The following is a 23,476-nucleotide window of genomic DNA, read 5'->3' as shown; positions in this document are numbered from 1 at the left end:
AACAGCCAAAAGCCAACATAAATGACACTTTTTTAATGCCATCAAATGGGATCAGATCAAAAAAGCAAAAAAATAAGAAAAATTACAATCGAACAAATTGAATTATTAAAGTCAGTTATAAGCGACCAGTAGACCAGCACCCTCCTCTCCACTTTCTATATATGCAACTGTATAAGTAATTAGTGGCGACTATGAAAAAATCTATATGTATGTATATATATATATATACGCATGCTTCATTATGCACACTATGATGTTAACGCTTAATTTTTATATATTTAATTATTAATGTATTCTCACGTACGATCAGTCAGTGCTGATAAGTAACAAATCCATGTGGAGTTTTTTTCAATGAGAAGAGAAAGAGAAACCACCAAAAACAAATGGAGAACATAATAATGTTAATCACATTGGACATGTATGTTCTTTAAGAGATTATAGATCGCGTTGCATCAAATTTGTTTTTTATTTTTCTAAAGAATCCCTAAAAAAAAAATATATAACAAGAGAATCAACGCAATATATATGCGTTTTTTTTTTTTTCTTCTCTCTTTTCCTTCCATTCATTTATAACAATCATTTTGGCATTTTACGCTAAAAGAATATAAATACATGATCGTAAGAGCAAAAACTTATCGTATCGTAAAAAATAGATAGATCCTTTCTTCCCACCCAAAATTATATCATATATCGGATAGTTTGACTCTTTGCGACCTACTAATCTTCGGGGTGGGTTCTCGTTTAAGTCTATTCCTAATTTTCGTTTAACTGACAGATGATATTCGGATATAAAATATTGTACACGAAAATATGAAAATGAAGAGGAAAAACCCTAAAGATTTCGCCATGTGATAAATAGATAACGCTTTACTTGTGCGAAACGTGTTACCGTTTTCATCTGTCAGATTGTTTTACAATAAAAAATAAAATTTTACCAGGTATTAAAATCATTGAATTCACTATCTACGCATGTGTAAAGAATATCAATTAGTTTGAGGTAAAGAATACAAAAAGCAACATAAATAAAAACATACATATATAGATACATACATACATATATATACATATATATGTTACATATGTTACATACAATAAATGTATGCATCTAGACGAGATAGATGGATACTAGAGTGTGGCATATACAAAGCAAACACATGCGCACATAACTAAACGAAATTAAAGATCACAGAGATAAGAGCATGAGATTGTATGTTTGAACAGTTTGCAGAAGGAGAAAGATATTTATTCAACTTTTGATAATATTTATATAATATTTATTAAGCCCAGAAAAGAAAGAAGAAAGTAAGTCAAGTTAAAAGCTAAGCTAAAAGAGATATACACGCCATCAAGTCTTGCATGTTGAATCTATGTCTAGCTTTGCATTATTTGTCGGTGTTGTGTTAATGCAATCGTTTTCACTTGAAACTGTTTTAATGAATCTAAGGGAGATATATACGTTCTTTCGATAGCATCTCATATTTTTTTTTTTTTTTTTTTTTTTTTTTTTTTTTTTTTCTAAACATAATCAATCACACAGGCAAGGCCACAGCTTAGTGTGTGTGTTTGCGTGTGTTTGTGTGTGTGTGTCGTCAATCGATAAGTGTTCTGCCCTCGCTAACTCAGCACTCAGCATTCGCTATACACGACGGCCAAGGAAAATTCCGTGCACATGGATTTACAAGTCGCGATTCTTACCTACAGGGACACCACTTAAGCAGATGATTTTCAATTTTGATATTTTTTCATCCTAAACCTAAATCTAAACCTATCTGTTGCTGTTGTGGTGGGCGCAACAGTTTGTTTAACAGATTAGGTAAAACTTTGTCTATTTCGGTTAAAGTTCTTAGCTATTCTGTGTAAGCTCCGCGTAACGCATCGAATTGGATCGGTTTCATGCTTGATAACTTTGTAATATATGTTCCGATTCCGATCAATTTTTGCTTTCATGCTAATTTTTAACCTTTCAAAAGCAATTAGAGGAACAGAGGGACAGAGTGGAAAATGCCTGAACCGAACTGAATGTTTACGCTCAAATTTCTGGCAAATATTTCTCCATATTATTAATGTATGTATGTATATATAAGTAAACTTAGAAGATTACACGATCGTTCGTTGGCAGGTATTTGCGGTATGAAGAGAAAATTTGTATAAAATTACAGCATGAAAAATGTTGAACAAAAAAAAAAGAAGAAGAAGAACAAGAAGAAAAATGTTATCAATCCCCTTCCTGTTAGCATAAATTCTATGCAAGATGTCTACTGCGATTCGTTATTGCTCTTACATCTAGAAAAGCTGAAATAAGCAGGTGTTACATGCTCATGCGAAATGAAAATATCAAACAAAGATTCTTTACTTCTACAAAATTGTAAACAGGTAAAAAGAAATAAAAAAAAAAAAAAAAGTAATGCGTACAATAGCAAGAGAAGATGTGCAAATGCATATTAGTAATATTATAGCAACATAATAAACATAAAAAATTATTGACAAAAATGATGATAGTGTAAGTAAGATATATAGTAGTAAATAAGAATACGGTCAGAGTCCATGCAACACTGTTACGGTTACTCTTGTTGTTAACCTTTGAAAGGTTCCTTTTGAAAATATTTTCAGTTTTATTATATGACGAACATATGCTCGCTTTCAATATTCTTCTCTATTGCAATATTAGACATCTTTTTTCCATTCTTTTCATTCTTTCAAATCATATACAAAGTGAGAGCAGAAAAAAAAAAAAATGTGTTTTTTTTTTTTTTTGCTTCAGCCAAACAAGTCAAATAAATATTTTTTTGCAGTGATGTTTAGCATGACTAAGTGAATATCATGTTAAACAGGGACGAATGTACATGTATGTATGTACATATGTGCCGTAGCATAAAAAAAAAAAAAAAAAAAATTTGTAACATTCGATTTGAAAAAATCGATAACTACTTTAACTTTAAATAGAGAGAAAGAGGGAAAGAAAAAGATGATCGTAATGATGCTTTTTGCTCATAATGACGATTCGATTTCAGATGTTGATGCTCAACCATTTCCGCTTTTAACCTTTTTTCTTTTTTTTTTCTTTTTTGTTTCTTTTTTATTTACAGATCTGCGTATGTTGATTACGCTGAAACTAACATTTAAAAAAATGAAAAATCAACTAACTTTAGCAAAGAGAAAAAGAAAAACGAAATAAAATAAAATGTTGCTTTCATAGGTGGTGGACGCGAACGTATCTACTACTTTTATGAATACGATTGAATGTACGAGCATATACCTAAATAATGTAAACATGTACGAGTGCGTATGTGTGATTATATAGGCAGGCAATATATGACGTAGAAGCATTCACACTGTCTGTGTATGTTTTTCTTGTTTCTCGATAAACGCTTTTGCGCAAAGTTAATGTTAAACTTTTCTTGTCGTTGACGTCTTTGTCTTCTACGAGTTAATTAAAATAATTGCCAACGAATGCAGTTTAATTTTATTGCGAACCCCCCGTTCCTCCACCACACTGTCTATGCTCCTCGCCCCCATCAAAAACCAAACCAAATAAGTGAACAAGTAAATAAATAAAGGAAAAATAAATAAATAAAAGAAAGAAAAAAAAAATAAGTAAAACAAGTAAGAAAATGATATTCAGCTATGGCCGAATTTTCTCTCTCCACTTTCGATATTCGATTATATTGAATGGCCGTAGCTACTAAGTCTTTTCATATTCTTGTACATGAATTCAATGATGATCGCCTATAGACTGTAAATGCACAGTTGTATCAGTCTATCCGCTGCATATTTATAATTAACGAGAGATCTTCTGAATTTAGGTCGCATTATGAGTGTGCGCTTTGACCGATTCGCAAGAATTTCTATCGTTTCTTTTTTTCTATTTTCTTTCTTGTCATATTGGAAGACAATATCTTCCTACCTAGACGGACAGACGGACATGCTTTAATGAATTCAGAGTTCGATACTGATCAAGTACACTATATAGATGGTCTCGAATACGTTTAGCCATTAATACATGTTACAAATACGTTGATAAAATGAATATATTTTTATTCCGTCTATGCTGCTGGATATAAAAGATCAAAGTTATATACAATTAATAAATAATGTTGGCAGATATTTTATTATATTATTGTTCATATGTAGAAGAAGGGGAAGAAGAAGACATTGAAAGAAACAATTTTGAAAAAAAGCAACATTTCAAAATGCATAGTCCACCTAATAAAGTAAATATCAAAAATGCAGAAATGCTAAAGCCATTCATTTGAGAACAAATCTTTAAAGTTCGTCTTCTGAGGTAAGTTAATAAATAAGTTAATATACAAAATATATACGAGATTTGTAAAAAACTTTTGACATCCGGAGCTCGTCAAGATTGCAATTCATATCCATAAATTCGTACCCATTTACCTTGCGACTGTTATTGACGCATTGAGTACATTCCGGTTCATCGATTTATCAATGTCTGATGCCGGATGGATAAGCTAGCTAGTTCAGGAGAAAAGGGGCATTTCAAATTATATTCACACACACACACGATTACACCAAAGGCATACGCGGCCTATAACCCTTCTGCATTTACTTACTGCACGGGTTGATCTTACACTGTGGACTTACTCTGCCCTACCTATGATCACTATCGATCCATAATTGGATCGATATGAAGAACCTCTCTGCTATGGAATGATTGAATATATCATAAAACAATGAAGAAATCGACTGATTAAAAGAAGGTTTGGTGCGAGATGTCTTCATTCGAACACTATTCCATTTTCTCACAATCCTACAGATGGTATAAAAAAATAATTCATATATTTTTAAGTCGTGGATACGAGTTTCATAAAAAAAGTTTCAATCCAATTTAAAGGTAATGGCGAATGCGTACTCATTTCGACGTTAACAATGTTATGTGTTTCTTCTTCTTTTACATAGGATTTATTGTTTCGTAAGAGATTTCGTTTTTTTTTTTTTTTTTTTTTTTTTTTAATTGTTTAGTTCTGATTTCTTTTGAATCTTGTCAGGCTTTACTCGTTGATGGAAGGAGATATTTGCAATTATATTAATATATGCACGTTGCTTATCACGTCACCCAGCCGACACGAACAAACGTTTACAAAAAATTTCGAATTCAGTTCACAAAAAATAAAAGTTTTGTTTGAGTTTTTTTTTTTAACTTTTTATTTATTTTTTTTTTTTGAGAAAAGAAACTGTGTTGGCAGCCGTAAAAAATGTCATAATTCAAACTGCATTAATAGTAGCAATAAAATAAAAAATTTATGGGATTTTGTTTTTTTTTTTTTTGTTTGTTTGTTTTGTTACTTATATATGTGTCCGTATATACATACATATACATACATATACATACATACAAACATATACATGTTTGTTCTGAAAACTTATATTAAAAGAGACCGGAATGTCAAATGGCTCGAATTATTGGGCATGGGACTAGTTTGAGTATGGGCAGTGAACTTGAAGTGAAAAGCACATAAACGTCTTTACTCAATCAAATTACGATAAAAAATAATTGAATGGCTAAGAGTATGTAATTTTCTTTTGTGTGTGTATAGGTTTTTTCGATATGCATAATTTTTCAAATTATTGCTCTATGATTAAAGGCTAATCTGCCCATTCCAATACATTTTGAACTTTAACTAATAAAAACGCTTTAGTAGTAGGTCATGGCCCAACGTTAAAGAGTCTTGAAAATCTAATAAAGCGTTTTATGGGAAGTGGTCGAAAAAGTACTTCAATCCGATCATTTTTCAATAGCGTTCGTCTTTGGATGAAAGCTCGCTAGTCTACCGAATTTCATCAATATATGTTAAAAATGGCGGACGGTAGGATGAACACAAGAAAACAAGACAAAAGCACGGACGGATAAGCGTAAACGGATTCAGAAAGTGATTCTTATCTCCGATCTTAAAGTGATTGCATCTTTTTATAGCCCCATTTTGTCAACACGTCTGCAACTTTCAGAAGGTAGCTTTAGAACACAAACCCATATGTATATCGTGCATTAACATCAAATTTTCAATCGATGTAAGCATGTCCGTCTGTCCATCCTGCATATAGATCACTTTTAAAAACGAGCCAGTTTCGTGGAAAAAGATGCTTCTTTAGTACAACGTTTACCACTTAATCCGTCCGATGAGTTACGATCTTTCTAATTACAGGATTTAGATTTCAACGCAGAAGAAAGCTGCTTAAATCTTTTTTTTTTTCACCATTTTTTTTCTAATACTAATATTTATAATCGAACTGATTTAATACAAAGTATACAACTTTAGAAAGAAGCAAGAAAGGAACTGTCGTATCGTAAACGTTGGACAATAACCGGTTGTTTTTTTTTTTTTTTTTTTTTTTAAAAAATACCTGGTTAAATATTGAAAATATATATTAAAAAAAAAACAAAAAAAAAAAAAACGAAAAAAAAATGTATTTAATTAATTTTTATGTACTCTCCGTACAAACAATATATCAAATGTTTAATATGCGGCATAGTTATTTTAATGTACGATGGTAACGATAACTTACTTGCAATATGAAACACCATTTGCTTGCGTTATACACGTTCCACCGTGTTCACAGGTCTTCGTTAGACATGATTTACCTAAAAGAAGAAAATAATAATAATAATTTATTTATACAAAAAACAAAATAAATAACTAAATAAATAAATAAATAAATAAGTAAACAAATACACACACAAGTCAAACTTTTCACGTATATACATATTAGGTGATCCAAAAAACTAACAACGATAACATTAATGACACCCGGACGTGAAAATTAACAAACGAGTAGGACATTGAACAAGCAAAACTAATAAAGCGATTCTCTAAGAGTTTTTTTTTTTTTTGACTGAAAACACTTGGCTTTAGTTGGTTAGAAAATGAAGAGAGTCTTGAACAGTCTATAAATTGCCAGAATAAAATAGAATAACCAAGTAACAGATTTTGCTAGGAAGCTACTATGTATCTGCCGTATTTGCCGTTACTCTCTTTCGAATATTTCGATCAGCTTAACTTGTAAGCATCATCTCAACCATAATTCGCTTGGCAAGAGGAGGACGATAAAGATACAAGTAAAGCTCAGGTAGAGCAAGAAAAATTGCTTTCAAAATAAATGCAATCAGCAATGAGAAGAAAGATCGCATAACATACGCGTAATCAAGTATGAACCGATCAAGCAACCGATCTACAAGTTAAGCATTCCCTTTATAATAGATCATCATCCAGTTCATTACAAAGTTAAGTTAAGTAATTATTGAATGAAAGTCTCCATTCCATTAAATTGAAAAGAAAAGTGATTTAGTCAACATAAGCTCCATCACTGGTTGTCATCTTTCGAGCAATATGCGTCTACACGATGTAAGTCGAAACTTTGTTTTTACTGCGAAACGCTCATCTGACATGTTTTGTAGAAAGCAACGCAATACTCAGGAAACGCATGACTCATCGGTGCAAACAAGTAGTGTTCAAGACGAAGTCAAATCCGAGCGCTTAAAAAGCGTTGCGAATCGATTTCTTCGTATAAATGGATGGATAATAAGAAGTATACTTGCATTGCGAAAGATTCAAATTGGTCATATGTGCTTTGTGGTGTTTAGTATTTAAAATCGTTTGATTCATAATAATCCCTCCCTTTAGACAATATCTGTATCCTGCGAAAAGAATTTTATATTAGATTGGATATGCATGGTTGGTGCGTCTATGCATCCAAAAATGCTGGTTGCGATCACTATATTCACAACAATTTGTAACAAAATGTCATCGTACGTCATGTCAATATACTAAGCACTGTATAGGAGGATCATCGCTTTCTCAATTCGCTCAATTCGCTCAATGCTTGGTTGTTGATTGCAAATTGATGCACAGCTAAGGGTACCTAACGACCGAAACTGCAAAATCGCCAACGTGTCTTAGGACAATTGCAGCACTCTCTGCAAAGGAAAGAACAGATGAAGTGCCGAAGGCAAACAGATAACAAATGATTAGGCAATGACTATGTTGAAGCATCGTCGTAAGCAGTACTCAAGGAGGGTCAAGAATTTGAAAAGTACTGTTTACTTTCTCTATTCACAAATGACGTTTTAAGAAAAGCAGAGCTTTAGACGCTTTGCGGTAAAGTTCAAGGAAATAGTCTCAGGCAACGGCATGATATTTGGAAAACCAATAGTTTCGTAATGATAAACAGTTGTGTTTATTAGTTAATGAAAGACAACGCTTCACCATCTTTTTAGCTATGTATGAAGCAACCTTTGCACCTATACAAATATAAGTAGTATATGTGAGTGTGTCTTAATAATGCATGTGAAGTTACCAATTATAAAAATTATTTTATTGGTAACGTTAAGTAATAATTCCTATTCATTTTCTTCTTGTTTGTTTGTTTTTTTTTTTTTTTAGTTTGTTTAGCCAATTTTCTTTATTAGTCAGCAACTAGTGTGGATAATAACTGATTAAGCACCGTTTTTAATTTTTCTTTTTATTCATTCGTACTTTAAACGAAAGGGTACATATCCCATGCTTCTGCACAATATGCAATATTTGCATTCGTATATGTAAACATTGGCAAATACAATTGAATTAGTCGTGCACACAATTCCATATACATATATGATATTTATCAATTAATTAATGCAAAACAATTAATAATAAAATGCCGCCTTGCCTGCATGTAAGAGAGAGATTGCATTTCATATTATAATTAACAGTTATTAGCATTATAGTGGTGTGTTGTCATTTAAAAAAAAAAAAAAAAAAAAAAATAATAATAATAATAATAATACATCAATACGAAAATAAAAAGCATAACAATAATAGCAACAACAACAACAATATTGTATGTGTCTCCTTATGTATTTCACCATTAAAATTTGCACAGATTTATTGTCATCATGAATTAATGAATGAGAGAATTGGTTAGCGTGCACCCAAAACCGACATCAGTCAGCAATGACTCCAAATCTACCGCTCCACCGAATGAATGCTAACCTCATCTCAGACTATACAAGAAATTATTACTATTATTTTTATTATGATTATAAGCAAAAAAAAAAAAATAAAAATAAATAAATTAAGAAAAAACAAAAAGTTGACGACACATCACAGCAAGGTGTGTGTAACTGCATAAATGAGTAAAACAGAAAAAAAATAGCAACAAAAAGAAGAAGAAGCAGAAAAAAACCAGCAATAATCAAGATTTATTAGGTAAGAATTTCAATTGAATTATATGACAAAGCATGTGTGCTTGCTTGTAAAGGTATTAAAAATTATGGTGCATATGGGAAACGTTCATAATAGTTTCGTTAATCATAGTTATCGTCTCTATCATCATCATCATCATCATCATCATCATCGTCATCATCTTTGTCATCATGATCGTTATTGAGCAGCATGCAGCACAAATTTTTTTTTTTTTTTTCTAAAGTATTATAACCAAAATCCAAAACAAACGCTTAAAAAACTCAAAGTGCAACAATTTTATGAAAAATTATATGAAAATTTTGAATATACGTTTACGTGTACAATATATACAAAAACTACATAAGCAATAAATGTGAGAGAATTTTTTCTTCTTTTTTTTTTTTTTTTTTTTGTTTTTTGAAGCTTGATTATGAAAATGTTTCCTACAAGTCATTATTAATTTCACATTAAGTCTTAACAAAAAACAAAAAAAAAGAAGAAAAGTCGAAGAAAAAGTAAAGAACAAATGTAAGATAAGATATCAACCACTCTTAGGTGTATTTTATTCGCATGTTATTGATGCTTGTATGTATGGCTATATGTAAACATATATGTATATATAACAGCACAAATCACACCTTATAAAGCATCATCATCATCATCATCAGACAACTTCAAATGAATTGGTGAAATTTTTGCGCCTTATTTACCTTTTAATTTATGACCGTGTACACAGCAACAAACGAACTTACTTACTGACTGCTCTTACTTACTGACTTGGTGGGCTAATTGGCTAGCTCTTCAATTTAATAGCTTGCTACCATCTCTCTTGCCTTAACTTGGAAATTAAATTTCTTTTCATGCTTTACTTTGCTTACCTCAATGCTTTTTTACTTTATATATAAACTTTCATAAACAACACGATTTTCATGATGTGTAGGTAAATAGTTTCAGTTGCTTTACATATCTCATGAAATTTATGTGGAAGCAAGTTTGTGAAAAAAAAAAACATTTTAAATAAAAAAATATTTAATCATAAAAAGTTCGATAAATGCTAAAAAAGTGAAACTCTTGACTCCGGTAGATAATAATTTCAATCACACATACATCCTTGTCACAGTGTATTAATCGAATTGAAGAACAAGTTCAAGTAATTAAGTTTATCATTTGGTTTGTTACCTCTGTCTCTCTCTCTCTCTCTCTCTTTCTCTCTCGCTCTCGAATATATACCCATCTAGTCAGTTAATTAGATATATGAATGACTTTTCGAATTTTTTTCGAAAAAGACGCCCTTACGTAATTTGACCAATGAAAAATTGTTCACAATTATCAGGAAAGACGTGAAACGTTTAGTGGACGTTTGCCAACTGTTCAAAATAGAGCGAATATCTCTTCAGCCATTCTATCGTATCTCACGTTTTCACACTCCGTGTCGATAATCGAACAACGTGAAATTAAACCTTCACGGCTGTGTATCCACATAAAATACCTAAATACATATCGTATCCTGCATATATATGTGAAATCATGCATATACACGCTGCACGCCATATTAAATTGCTCTTGCTTATAGTTTAATTGCTAATTGTAGGCGGGTCCAGAAAATGATTTCCCTATTATTATGTTTTGACTTCCATCTCTATGGAAGTAGCAAGAGAGAGAGAGAGAGAGAGAGAGTCTGAGACCAAACTTGTTTCTCAAAACACACGCAATTCGCAGACAGACAGACACATTGATAGATTCTTTCTTTTGCGCTGATCAAGAACATTCAGATGCATCTCAAATATTTACTAAATTTATTACATCTTTTCGGTGCTTCTAAAACACTGTTTTGACCTTTAAAGTTTGGTAAGATTCATGCCTCACGAGTAGGTTACGCAATCTGTTTCAGTTTCTTCTCTCAGTTCTCTCTCTCTCTCTCTCTCTCTCTCTCTCTCTCTCTTTCTCTTTCTCTCTTACTCTCTATCTCTCTTCTCAACAAACCAATTTCAAAACCCGATGATCACGAGTAGCAAATTTTAACGAATCTTCCTTGACTTGACTTAGCAGAATGGATTTTAAAAATTTTCAATGACTTGTTTTCCACATTCATGTCGTTAATTGCAAGTTTTAAAAACGCTCAAAAACATGTCAATACGTTAAGCGAAATATCGCCAGTTATATTTACGATATACTATCCGCTCTTGATTAGTACGAGTTTAAATGGCATAAGCTATATCTGCCCTATTATTATTTCATGGTATATTTATCTCTAGCAACCTTGAAAGTTGTCCTGGGACTAAAGTTTTACCATTTTTATTCTATAATTATCTAGGACCTTTAGTAAGAAGCAATCTAACGCTCGGCTTTAATCTTAATAGGCAATATGCAATCAAAATTCCTCCCCTCAGAGTTGTATATATTTTTTTAAATATTTCTATACCCACCACTGTAAGATGGGGTTACACTCAATTTGTTTTTGTTTGTTTTTTTTTCATAATGTATGTAACACCCAAAAGAAAGCTTCAGAGGCCCTATTAAAGTGTGTATATTCTTCAACAGCGTGAAATTCTGAGCTGATTTATCCATGCCTGTCGGTCCGTCCGTCTGCGTATCTGTGTGGTGCTTGTTGTTGGCACCCTTCTGGTCGCAAAAATGAATATATCGGTTTGAAGTTTGGTAGAAACAATAGCAATTGTTGCCTGCACGCTGGTATTGAAAATGGGCGCAATTGGTCACAGCATAAAGACGCAATGGAGCATGAACTGAACGCAACTCCGTTTTTCTTAACCAAAATTTTTGGGTTTTTGCTCGTTACCCGGAAATTATTGAAGTTAGAAGCGTGAAGTTTTCCACAATCACTTTACAAAGTACTCTACCCTTTACGTTGAAAAATGGAACCAACCCGCCATGCCGACCCAAAGTTACAAGTGATTAACTTCCCCTTTTTTTTGACCCTGTTGAGATTTTATGCCTATTTGTCATAAGGCAAACAAGACAGAATGTTTAAAACTATTGTGCACATTCCTCAAATGAAAATTTATTATCTGCCTAAAAATGGATTAATTCTAAAATGGATATGACAGACCCAGTCATCTGGTGAATTAATTTTTACTTCATAATACCAGTGATATGGGTATCAAATAAAAGACCTTGGAAAGTAGAATGCGAAAAGCACGTTCTTGTGAACCGACTCGGTCTATTTTTATACCCTGGCGCCATTTATTGTGGAAATTTACATATTAAGTTTGTGTGGACCCAACTTTTAGTATACCGGTCGATTCAGAATGTGATTTTTGCTTGTCCGTTTGTCGGTCTATCTTGTCTTTCCTATGTTCAATCTAGAGGCCGCAAATTTTGAGATATTTTAATGAAATTTGATACACTGACGAGTTTTGGCCTGAGGACGACAGCTATTGAAAGTGTTTTGATTCGGACCACCTTTTCGACTGTTTCCCCTATAAGATCTTATTTTCAAAAGTCGATATATGAATAACATTAGAATGATGGACCGTGTCCTACTGTAGAATTTTTGCGGAAATTCGACAGGGAAGTTATGTGAAGTTCGAGTGATTCTATCAAAAATGAACGGACACCTGGACAAGAAAATTACTACGCGTGCGGACAATTTATTGAAAAATTGCTAACAAATATGATTTATGCGATATGTGCAAAAGCATGCAATGAGGACGGAATGAGAGATCGTTCATTCTTAAACAATGCTGGATGTGAAAAACTGCACATGCTCGAGGAGATGTATTAATTTTCACGCTTATCAACGGTACGGTCATATTTGATTTATTTTGCAATTTATCGCTCAAGTTATTTAATCGTTGTATGAGTTTTTTGAAAATCTTTCGTATAGTTTCTGCGGCGACACAGAAGCTGGGAAGTAGCATGAAATCATTTTAAAACTAAATTTTATTTTTCGATTGCACTTTTAGGGTTCAAATGGGGTGCGCATGCAGATAGTTAATGTCTCAGTCTTAGGAAGTTATTTTAATAATTGCTTTAACATATAAAAGGAGCTTCTTTCATAAACGCTTTATATCAGTCAATCATAAATAGAAACAAAAAAAAAAAAAAAATAAATGAATAAATAAATAAATAAAAAGTGAATAAAAATAAAAAAAAAAAAATGTATACAGAGTTTATTAAGGATGTCGCTATTAATTACCATTCGACAATTAGTCATTTAAAGTAACGGTTTTCTCTATCTATAAAGCCATTTGCTTATCTCGAAAGCTCGAACCAGTATTAACTATCAGTGTCACACACGCATGGGTATGTACGCCTATGTGAAAACTCGTATTTGTAATATAATGTACTTAAGCGTGTTTTTCATGTGGATGTCATAGGTATAAAAAGCACTTAATGTCTTTTAAAGCATTCAATTCTCATCAATACTATAGATGGCTAAATATCAGTAACATAAAATTGTAAAATACGGTAGTTTATTAAATGATTCGTAACTGTATTCGATTACATTATATATACATTTATATATAAATATATATATGCATATATATTTATGAAATTGCATGAGCACATCTTAATACAATTACATACATTTATGCATATAAATCATACATTTGAACACACATATATACAACTAAATACATATATTTATGTATACATTTACGCCTATCGTTATAGTTAAGTTTTTAAGTAGCCATAAACAAATAACCCAATGAACACTGAGAGCATCAATATCAAAACATCGGCAACAGCATCAGTTGCATTATAATAAGAAAGAGAAAGGGAGAGAATGACAGAAAGAGAGAGAGAGAGAGGGAGAGAGAGAGAGAGAGAGAGAGAGTGAGTGAGTGAGTGAAAGAATGATAGAGAAAAAGAGTGTCAATTATTAAACCGGAAATCATGTATTATTATCGTTTGAACTGCTTGCTAATGATGATCATTGATCCCGTCTAGCAAAGTATGAACAGCATCCCTTTTCTAAAATGCATAAGTTGAAGATATACAATGAGAAGTAACGCTTAAACGCATACATATATAATTTTGTAAGCGAATACTCCTCTATTTTAATGTATTGACATGTCTTTCCATATACGCATACACGTAAAACCAAGCATACGCAGGCATACATATGCACTTATGTATTATGTTTTATGTATATTAAGCTTATGAATATCTATAAATTGCGCTTTCATGTATTTGTTTGCGTTTATATGTATGCATCGGTTTAGAAGAGGGTGTTATTGTTGTTTCCCACGAATCTAACTATGAACTTATTATATATATATATATATATATATATATATATACGCATGCAAAACACTTTGTTTTACTCCAATGGATTCTTAGACAGCATGAATATATACGTATATGTATAGATATTTTTATTTTTATTTTTTTTTTTTTTGCTTTTTTAATTTGAGTTTGTGGTTGAGTTGTGATATTTTTTATACTACATAAAGTGTTATTGCCAGCATAGTTGTTGTTATTGTTGTTTTCCCCCCTTAATGAAATTACTGTTAGAGTGATAATAAAACCACCCGCTTTTTCCCACCGCATACGATAATTGAAGTACCCTTTCACATAATATTACATAAGTGTTGTATGTTAATATTACATTTATGCGTATATCGATATCTGTGCAAGTGAACACAAGTGTTTGCTGTGTGCATCAAATTTAATACGTCTTATTGGCCTTGCTCGCATGCATACGCAGTATTAGTTATTGTTAAGGAAATTCTTCACTTCTAAAGTATTTTAATTCATCTATCCCTGTGGGAGTGTGCAAGTTCACTTATAGGTATGCTTCAATTTCTTGGCCAAAGGAGAGAAAGTAATACTTTTACATATTTGTGTAAATGTTTTGATTCCCACTAAATGAACTGAGGAGAAAACGAAACTATGCAGAAAGACTTAAACAGAAGGGAAACTAGTGGGTTAGCAAGATTGAAAAATTCGGTAACGTCTTTCCGTCATGTCCCTCTTTTCCGCTCTCTTTGTCTTCTTCTAATTGATATATGTCAGTATCATGACCATCATCATTATCCCGACGACGATATCGTAATTGCTGGCGATTTCAACCGTGAGAAGTGCTTAACGCATATTCATAGCGTCAATGAATAAAATCCATCCCCTACATCTCATCCAGAAAAATACCCAATTAAGATCCTTGTATGTCTGGGCAAATAACTCAGCGCTCCATTTGATATACCAATCTTTGACACGTTTTTTCCGTAGACGCGAAACGTGAAATTTGCAAAGCTCAATAACTACTTCAAGCAGTTTAATTGGAAATCAAGTTTTCGAAATAATAAAGTCAATGTTCCTGCGGAAATGATACTTGGAAAGCGAACTTGCATTCCATTGAAAGCAAATCTCGACTAAACGCAAACACAAATATATGTCTGCAAATATATGTTAGCAAGGGCACGATCAAGTCCAGAAAGCAGGTATTTAAAGTTTGGCGCGTTAAGACAAACGCCCAAACCAACATGCTTGGTATTCGCATCAAGAAGCAGCGGCATTCCTTTATCAAAAATTGTATTCCTTGACTTTAAGAATAAAATTTCAAGAGAAACTTGTTTAAAGTTTAACGTATTAAAGAGTGAAATTGTGGAATAGAAATACCAAATTCCTTCTCCTCTAGGGATTTACTCCGATTGATTGAAGATTTTGTAAAAATATTTATGACATGCATCGTCTTGGTTGGCAGAAAATCACTTTTGACTGCCAACATTCAGTGTCAATTGCTTCTAATTCACGTATAGTTTTGCAGACTAAGACTGAGACTAGAAGTCTACGATTATGTTTCTCTATTCTCAGTTTATCAGTCAGAGAGGGCTATCCAACGAATATGACAGCTTGCGGTCGCAATCCTGTCCTCCCAGTTTTTTCATTTGACGAAGAACAAATATTTTAGCATATTTAACGCACTCGCATCGGTTACAAGACTGATTGATTCATTAATCGATAATCGATGTTGCCTAAGTTTAAGATTAAACTCATCAGAGCAGAAGAAGCAAATTAGTTACCGGCTAAAAAATGATCAAAAGTGGGTCGAAATCAAGCCACTAGAACTTTAACCCACGTGAAATAGCAATGAAAGAACATTAAATATAAGTGACGTGGTATCCTCCCCTCCTATTGATGTCTCCCACTAGACGGAGAAGAGAAAAAAACCTGAATGATTTTCAAATGCACTCAAGGCTCGCAAGTCGTGTCATTAGTTATTACGAATTAGAATACAAAGTTTTGATTTCAATATTAAAGTAAAGCCCTCGCTACAACCAGATTTTTTCTATTTAATGACGCATACGTTGTTTTAAACTCCAAGTTGAAGTCTGCATCATTGCACTTAAACAAGTCGATAAGCGTTGACAATTTAATCGCTTTTCTTTGCGTTTTCTCTTCTTATATTTTTATTTCTAATGTGACACCAGTGGCAGTCTGATCGTATTAGATCCAAACATTAAATCTTTCGCTATGTTAAATTATTGAGAAAAGGCCGACCATTCAAGACCTAACTAACTTCATTTCGGATTTATTATTTCTATTGACTGCCTTCGACTACCATATGCACGAACGGATAAGACTGCATAGAATTCGTGTAAAAGGCGTATCTATCTATAGCCTTTTTTTTTTATAAACTTATTAACGTAAATTTTGTCTACAACCAACTATCTTAATGTTAATGCATCGCATTATACTTTTCGTAAATGTTTAAAAGTAATTTTTTGTTTTAGAAATTCCTTTAGGCCTTTTAATGAAAAATTTGCTGCTTATAGAACACATTGTTGCAAAACTATGTTAAGAAATAGTTGAAATGATTAACTGCTCATAAGTAAAATAAAAGTTAATTTAAATTTATTATAATTCTTTCTAAGAGTTAAATGTTGTTGTTATTTTTTTTCAAACCTCCATAGTTATATACTGTGTCAAGTCATATTATTTTTCGAATGAGGTTGATTATCGCTTTTTCTATTGCAACACAAGTGTGTACAGTACAAATGTTATGGTTGCCGCCAATATGTTGTTGTTTGTTGTTGTTATGTTAATATTTTGTATATTTTCTTTTCTATGTTGTATTATATATATATATATTTATATAATATTTACACAAATAGGTATAAATGAATTTATTGTGAACGTTTTTTCACTTTTTTTTTTTTTCCTTATGGTTGAGTTTGATGTAATTGGAACTTGTGTTAGTGCTGGCTTATATAACTTAGTATGTATTTTTCGTTACTATTTTAGTATATACATATATATAATATATATGTATATATATATATATTTATACATACGTATGTCTAAGTAGCGTGGAAGAGCGTGAGAAATTAGCGGCCGAGATTATGTTTGGTTTCTTTATTATTTTTTTTTTTTTTTTTTGATTTTATTTTGTTTTATTTATTTTTTATTTTTTTCGTTAACATGTACTGTGGAACTATTTATTTAAATGTTGATAGCGAGTTACGCATGCCGCCAACGACAACAACAACAACAACGACAACAACAACAACAACAGCAATAACAAGAACAATACACATTACAATACGAAACCGAACAAAAAAAAACATTTTCAAATGTTAAATAAAAAACAACCAACAACCGAAAATTAAATACACGAGACCGCAAATGAGGAGAAAAAAGAAAGATAATCAACAAACAAACTTGTAAAGGAAAAGAAACGCTTTCTTCGCCTTAAAACGAATCTTTGATACCCACTATATCTATAACTGGAGTTTTTATATATGAACATCGCTCTCTTCTTTCTCTATCACGCGGACTAGGACTTAAACGCTTATGTCGCTTTGTTGATGCAGAGGACCCTCCTTCAACGCACTCACAATTACTAAAACTCACACAAACTTTCAAATATACATACATATGTTATACAAGGTTCATTGAATTCATTTTCTACACTACTTTAAATATTTAGTTGGACATGTTCTGTCTTAGCTTCCTATTCCATAATTAGTTGAACAAAGACAAAGGGACACAACTATATCAACTAAGCCAGCAGATCGATACAAATGAAATAATAAAGTTAGTATACTTTCTTCTTCTTTACATAGTGTGTATGAAATCAAAATCAGAAAAACTTTATCTAGACTGTAATGAAATACTATCCAACTACTGCGGCTTGTAAAAATCCTTTAATGCTAATGATAAAAACAATGTTGACTGAAGAAAAACTTTAGAAATTTTAATTTTCCTTTTTTTTTATTTCTTTTTCACTTTTTGAAATTATTATTTTAAGATAGACAATCTCAAGGATGAGCAGCGAAAATTAGTTTGAAGAAAATCTCTCCTGACTTACGTAACGTATTTAAATGTCAAACACAAGATATACGCATTCGGTAGAAATGACAAAAATAATCAAAGACGATAAGTTGCAATATAGCTGTGAGTCCCTCTGCTCATGTATTGTACTGTGTGTGCATTTCTTGGAATTTTTGCCTGAGTGGCCGAGTAGGCAAAGAATCTTGTCTAACAGCTCAATAGTCAAATCTCAAGTGTGGTAGAGTTTTCAATTAAGCCGATAGCCTAAAAGCTTAACCTGGCTAAACCAATTCTAATAATAGATTATAGATATTAGGCTCACACATTTTTGGGTCAATACAAAAAATGAAATAATCTTTTTAGTGCAGCATAAAACTGGAAAACAAGTTAAACACAATATTTCGCATTCATAAATATAATCGACAAACTGGTCCGATCCGAACCTTGGGCCAAAACATGTCAGTATGCCAAACTTCGTCAACATAGCTTGAAATTTGCGACGTGCATGTACGAGAAAACAGGATCGACGGACAGACAAACGTTAGAGTTACTTCCTGAATTGATCGGTATGATAAAAGATGGATCTATCTGAAGTCCTTCTGCCTACTGCATACTTTCGCACAAACTTAATACACACAAATGATGTAGGGTATAAAAAAAAAAAATCAATATTACGAAAATATTTTTTTGTTAATAACAGCAGCTAGAAGATTTCAATTCAAACCACGGGCCCGTTCCTAGCAACAGAACAAAAACTATAGCAGATATGGACCTCAGAGCCAAATCGACAGTCAGTCGAGTACACCGCCACTGCCGAATGCCTTCTAAAGCGACGAAACAAGTGGTTTCCTTATTAAAACATCTGTGACTTGTAAAATGTGAGGGTCATAATGTTATGCAATTTTGACACGCAACCTTTGAAAGTTCGTATTATCCACAAATTATAGGGGTCGGCCAATAGGAATTATAGGAATTATATGCGTAACTTGATATGTCTTTAATTATCATCAGAATATTGACGAACTTGTTCGTTTGCTAGTTACCCTACATCTCACGTTTGTAACATGAGAATAAATAAGTGAAACTCGTCCTATTCGCTCTTAATTTGGGCACAAAGATACAATTTAAGAACAGATCCAACGGGCAAGCAAACACATCTATTGGACAAAAAGAAATTAAGAGAGAAGTAAAAGTTTGCAATGATTACTGATTAACGATATATATTCATACATATGCATATATTATATATTAATATATAGGCTAAAACTTCAAAGAAGACGCGAAAATGTGCACATGTACATTTCATAAGTTCTTAGCTTTTGCAAGTGCAGGGAATTCATCAGGTCATTCATTGAATTCGTATACATACAATAGGCTGATATGAGAAACTAATTAGAGCACAACCCTTCACGAATATTATTTCATAGTCATTCAAAATCAAACAATTATCGATCCTCGAATCGATTATTTGCTAGCGTGAAAGGCGTATACATAGATAATTGAATATATGTGAAGAAACTAATTGACAATGAACTATAAACCTTCGTTGGTGTGATGAATAAAGTTAAGCAAATTCTACACTCTCTCTTGAGGTATGGACGCCCAGTTTTTATAGTAAAACTCTAACATTACCCGAGGCGATACTTTCTTAAAAGATAAATTTAAGCTGGCAATAAACTGATGAATTTAATTACTAGTGAAGGGTAAACAAACATATAATTTTTCTCTCGCCTAACTGATGATGTTTGGCCAAATTGTAAAGAGCACTCTCACTTGCTAATATTTCTGCAGACACAGAGATATAAACACAACATCAAACAGACAAATATATATATATATATATATATATATATACATATATAGATTTACTAATACTGAGATAAGCACATTTATGCATATTCGTACCTGGTTACTGGTTACAGCAATCATAAGATTACATACTTGTTTAACTAATCGTTTGGTTAAATGAATTTAATTTACGTTAACATGAGAATATTTAAACAATTTTTTACACTTGCTTACCTTTTGCAAACAACAAATCACCTAAAAAAAGAAATCATGCACACATAACTCATATGGTTTGCACATAAGTAAGTTATTCGTGTATGGCGCGCGTATATACCGCCGTACAAAACTTACACATTAATTATTCGCTTTTTTTTTCGTATTTTGTTTTTTCTTCTCTGCTTGCTTTTTGTAAGAGTTTTCGTGTAGCGCCTACACAAAACCATGGGTGGGTGACCAAAACATTTTCACGCTCTATCAATGATGCTTGAAACGTTAATATCAGATACGTAAAAAGCTTGCGTTGTTAATGTATTTGTTGTTCTACATTTGATTACAATTGATGTGATCTTGTTAATGCACAAAATCTCTCGTTAAAATGTTAATAATTGATTAATAAGTTCATTAATAGTTGTGCTTATATTATATAATCATATGAATCCTTTAAAGATCGTTGTGTAAATTGTACAAAGATATTACAGAAATAGTTGCAAAATATTGAAAAATTTGATGCAACAATCAGAAGGACTTGAGCATACACAATAAAGTCACTTTCAGTCACTGAATCAATCTACGCTTGTCTCTCCGCCCAACCGTCCTGTCTATCCTGTTCTCTTGCATTCAACCTGCAGGACGCAATCTTTGAGTTATTTTGATGAAATTTAAGACGCTGACCTGTTTCGGCGCAAGGACGAACATTACTGAAAATGATTGGATTCGGATCCATACAACGTTTTATTTTGAAAAGTCGATATATGGATAGCTGTAGGATAGTTTACGATATTTAATGGTGGATCGTAATCCTCTATAGAGTTTTTCCTTGTTTTGGACCTTTAGACCAGAACCCGTTCACTTAGATGAAAATTAAATGTGAATGTGAATGTGAAAGTATCCTGGTACGGAATCTTTCGACGATTTCCCAAAAAGGCATTTTTTTTTTTTGTTTAAATACATCATCTAACGTTAACTAAGGCTATTCCAAATCATGCATATTCCTTAAATTGTTTGCATAGCGAAACCATTTTTCTCATTTAATGATAGTTTTAATTTTCGTATGGCAAATTAGGCAGAGTTCTTCTTAGTCTTGACCGTTAATATTTAAATTAAATTGTTATCATTATTATTAATTTTTTATGCAGAGAAATAAAATCCAAGACTTAAAGCACTAGCATCGAAAGATATTGCATTTCTTTGAATACTGTACCGCGCTTGAGATTTGAACCCACGACCCTTCAGTCATTAGCCGAGATCCTTTGCTTATTCAATCATTCAGGCATTCTTATTTTTTAATTATTTTATATATTAATGGAACAAAGCAGAGAACGAATGCGTTAAACCGATTAAAAATCGATTAATTTTTCCCTTCTGTATCTTTTTTGTCACCAGTCCAATAGAGTTATATCGCATGATCTTTGTGGCAAGCTCACATAGGCATTTTTGGAGGTTTCTCCCAATAAAGTGATTTTGTCACGAAATATATACCATATTCAAGTTTTTTTTTGAAGCCACATATCATCCACATATCGCCGACATCATCTATTTTTTAGCGCAACAAGTTAATTATCATATTTCCCTGTAACGTTCTCAACAGACAGTAGCTCCAATGTCATTTTCATATTTAGAAATGACACTTTCAGTCCACAGACCAACACACCCAAAAGTTATAATATTTTTGTGCAGATTAAAGTCTTTCAGGAGCATCGGATTTGTTATCTTTACCTCGAAGGGAAGGGGGGGCATATACTAAGTCATTTAATCAAACATAAACTTCATCTCACATGCACGACACATTTGTAAACCATAGGTTCATTATTTCCATAATAAGTTTTAAGGATTTCCATACGCGTTACAAATACGGATATATTTTATTTCACACATAATAGCAATGTCCAGGCAATATATTGAAAAAGAAATGTTTTATTTCCATTTCCACTTTTGCAAACAGAAAATGAATGAATGACCTTTTATAATGAAAGATGTGCTTGTGCTGAGTTCGATGCATGTGCACAAGCGCTTGACACAAGCGCTATTACTAGAGAACTATTGAATCATAGCCGTTACGTCTTGTTGGCCTTCGACGCATAAGTTCATTACAAAACCCTTGAAAGTGATTGATCGTAATAACGGTATTCTGATATGGTGCCCTCTTATCAATTATAGTAAGGACGGACTTTGTACTTTGTTGTCTTGTTACACATTTTTAAGATATGGTGCCCAGTTTGAAATTTTTCAAAAAGCCACAATGAGATTCTATTATATTAATTGTATTATAAAACAGGGTTGTTATCAGTTATGAAAACCGCAAAATGAATTGTCAAAAGAAGGAATGTTTTAAAAGGAACGGCGATTAAATTGAAGGTAAACTCCTGTTAATGTATAATGCTTCAATGTGATAGGTGCAACAAGAATTGCTAGGTCTCACATAGATCTCAATAAACGAACCAAAATGAGATATTAAACATTAAGAATCAATGTATTCTTTTTTAAGAAGTGCTTGTAAGCTTATGTACTATTTCGCTCTTCACACAAAAACTCCATGTCTAGCATATCGTTCCGAGGTTCCATTCCCGAACTCGTGGATATTAGATAAAATGCTTTGCATTAATTCCAACAAAGCTAAAGCCATACTTTTCAACTCTCCCTGAGCTGGGTCACTTAACCTAATCCAACTATTGATCTTGTGAACTCAATGCCATGCATCACAAACTCAACTTTGGCTTCCACATTGGCAATAACTCTGCTAAAATTTCTCTTATGCTCCGAAAACTGCATACTGCAATAAAACGCATGTTGACTATTGTATCGAAGGCGCTTCAAGGTATTCTTAGTCGTATTACACGCTTCATTGATAATATTCAACTCAGAAGACCATTTCCCTTCTATCGCTTAGGCTTTCTTGAAATTCTCCTTTCCCGATTATCTAAAGTTTTGATTGTTTAACTTTCGCTGCAAAATCATTCGATCTCGATACCCCAGCCTTCTTAATAGAACTACTACAGTTTTCAAGATCGAATGGAAATTCTTTCGTATTAATACTAAACTAACTCATCAGCTGAACG

At 32.4% G+C, this 23,476-nt stretch overlaps 1 protein-coding gene across 1 annotated transcript in view; it reads right to left on the bottom strand.

Annotated features, from left to right (window-relative positions):
- LOC119644794 (neurogenic locus Notch protein) overlaps positions 1–23,476 on the bottom strand; it is a 68,669-nt gene that overhangs the window by 34,988 nt on the left and 10,205 nt on the right. Inside the window, exon 2 of the mRNA XM_038044531.1 lies at positions 6,523–6,598. Within this exon, the coding sequence (XP_037900459.1) occupies positions 6,523–6,598 (76 nt within the window). The remainder of the gene's footprint in view (positions 1–6,522; positions 6,599–23,476) is intronic.

Source organism: Glossina fuscipes, unplaced genomic scaffold, assembly GCF_014805625.2.
Source record: "Glossina fuscipes isolate IAEA_lab_2018 unplaced genomic scaffold, Yale_Gfus_2 0, whole genome shotgun sequence".
In the NCBI taxonomy this organism is placed as follows: Eukaryota; Metazoa; Arthropoda; class Insecta; order Diptera; family Glossinidae; genus Glossina; species Glossina fuscipes.
Note: the sequence above shows the minus strand (reverse complement) of the source record. Positions and strands in the feature narration are given on the sequence as shown.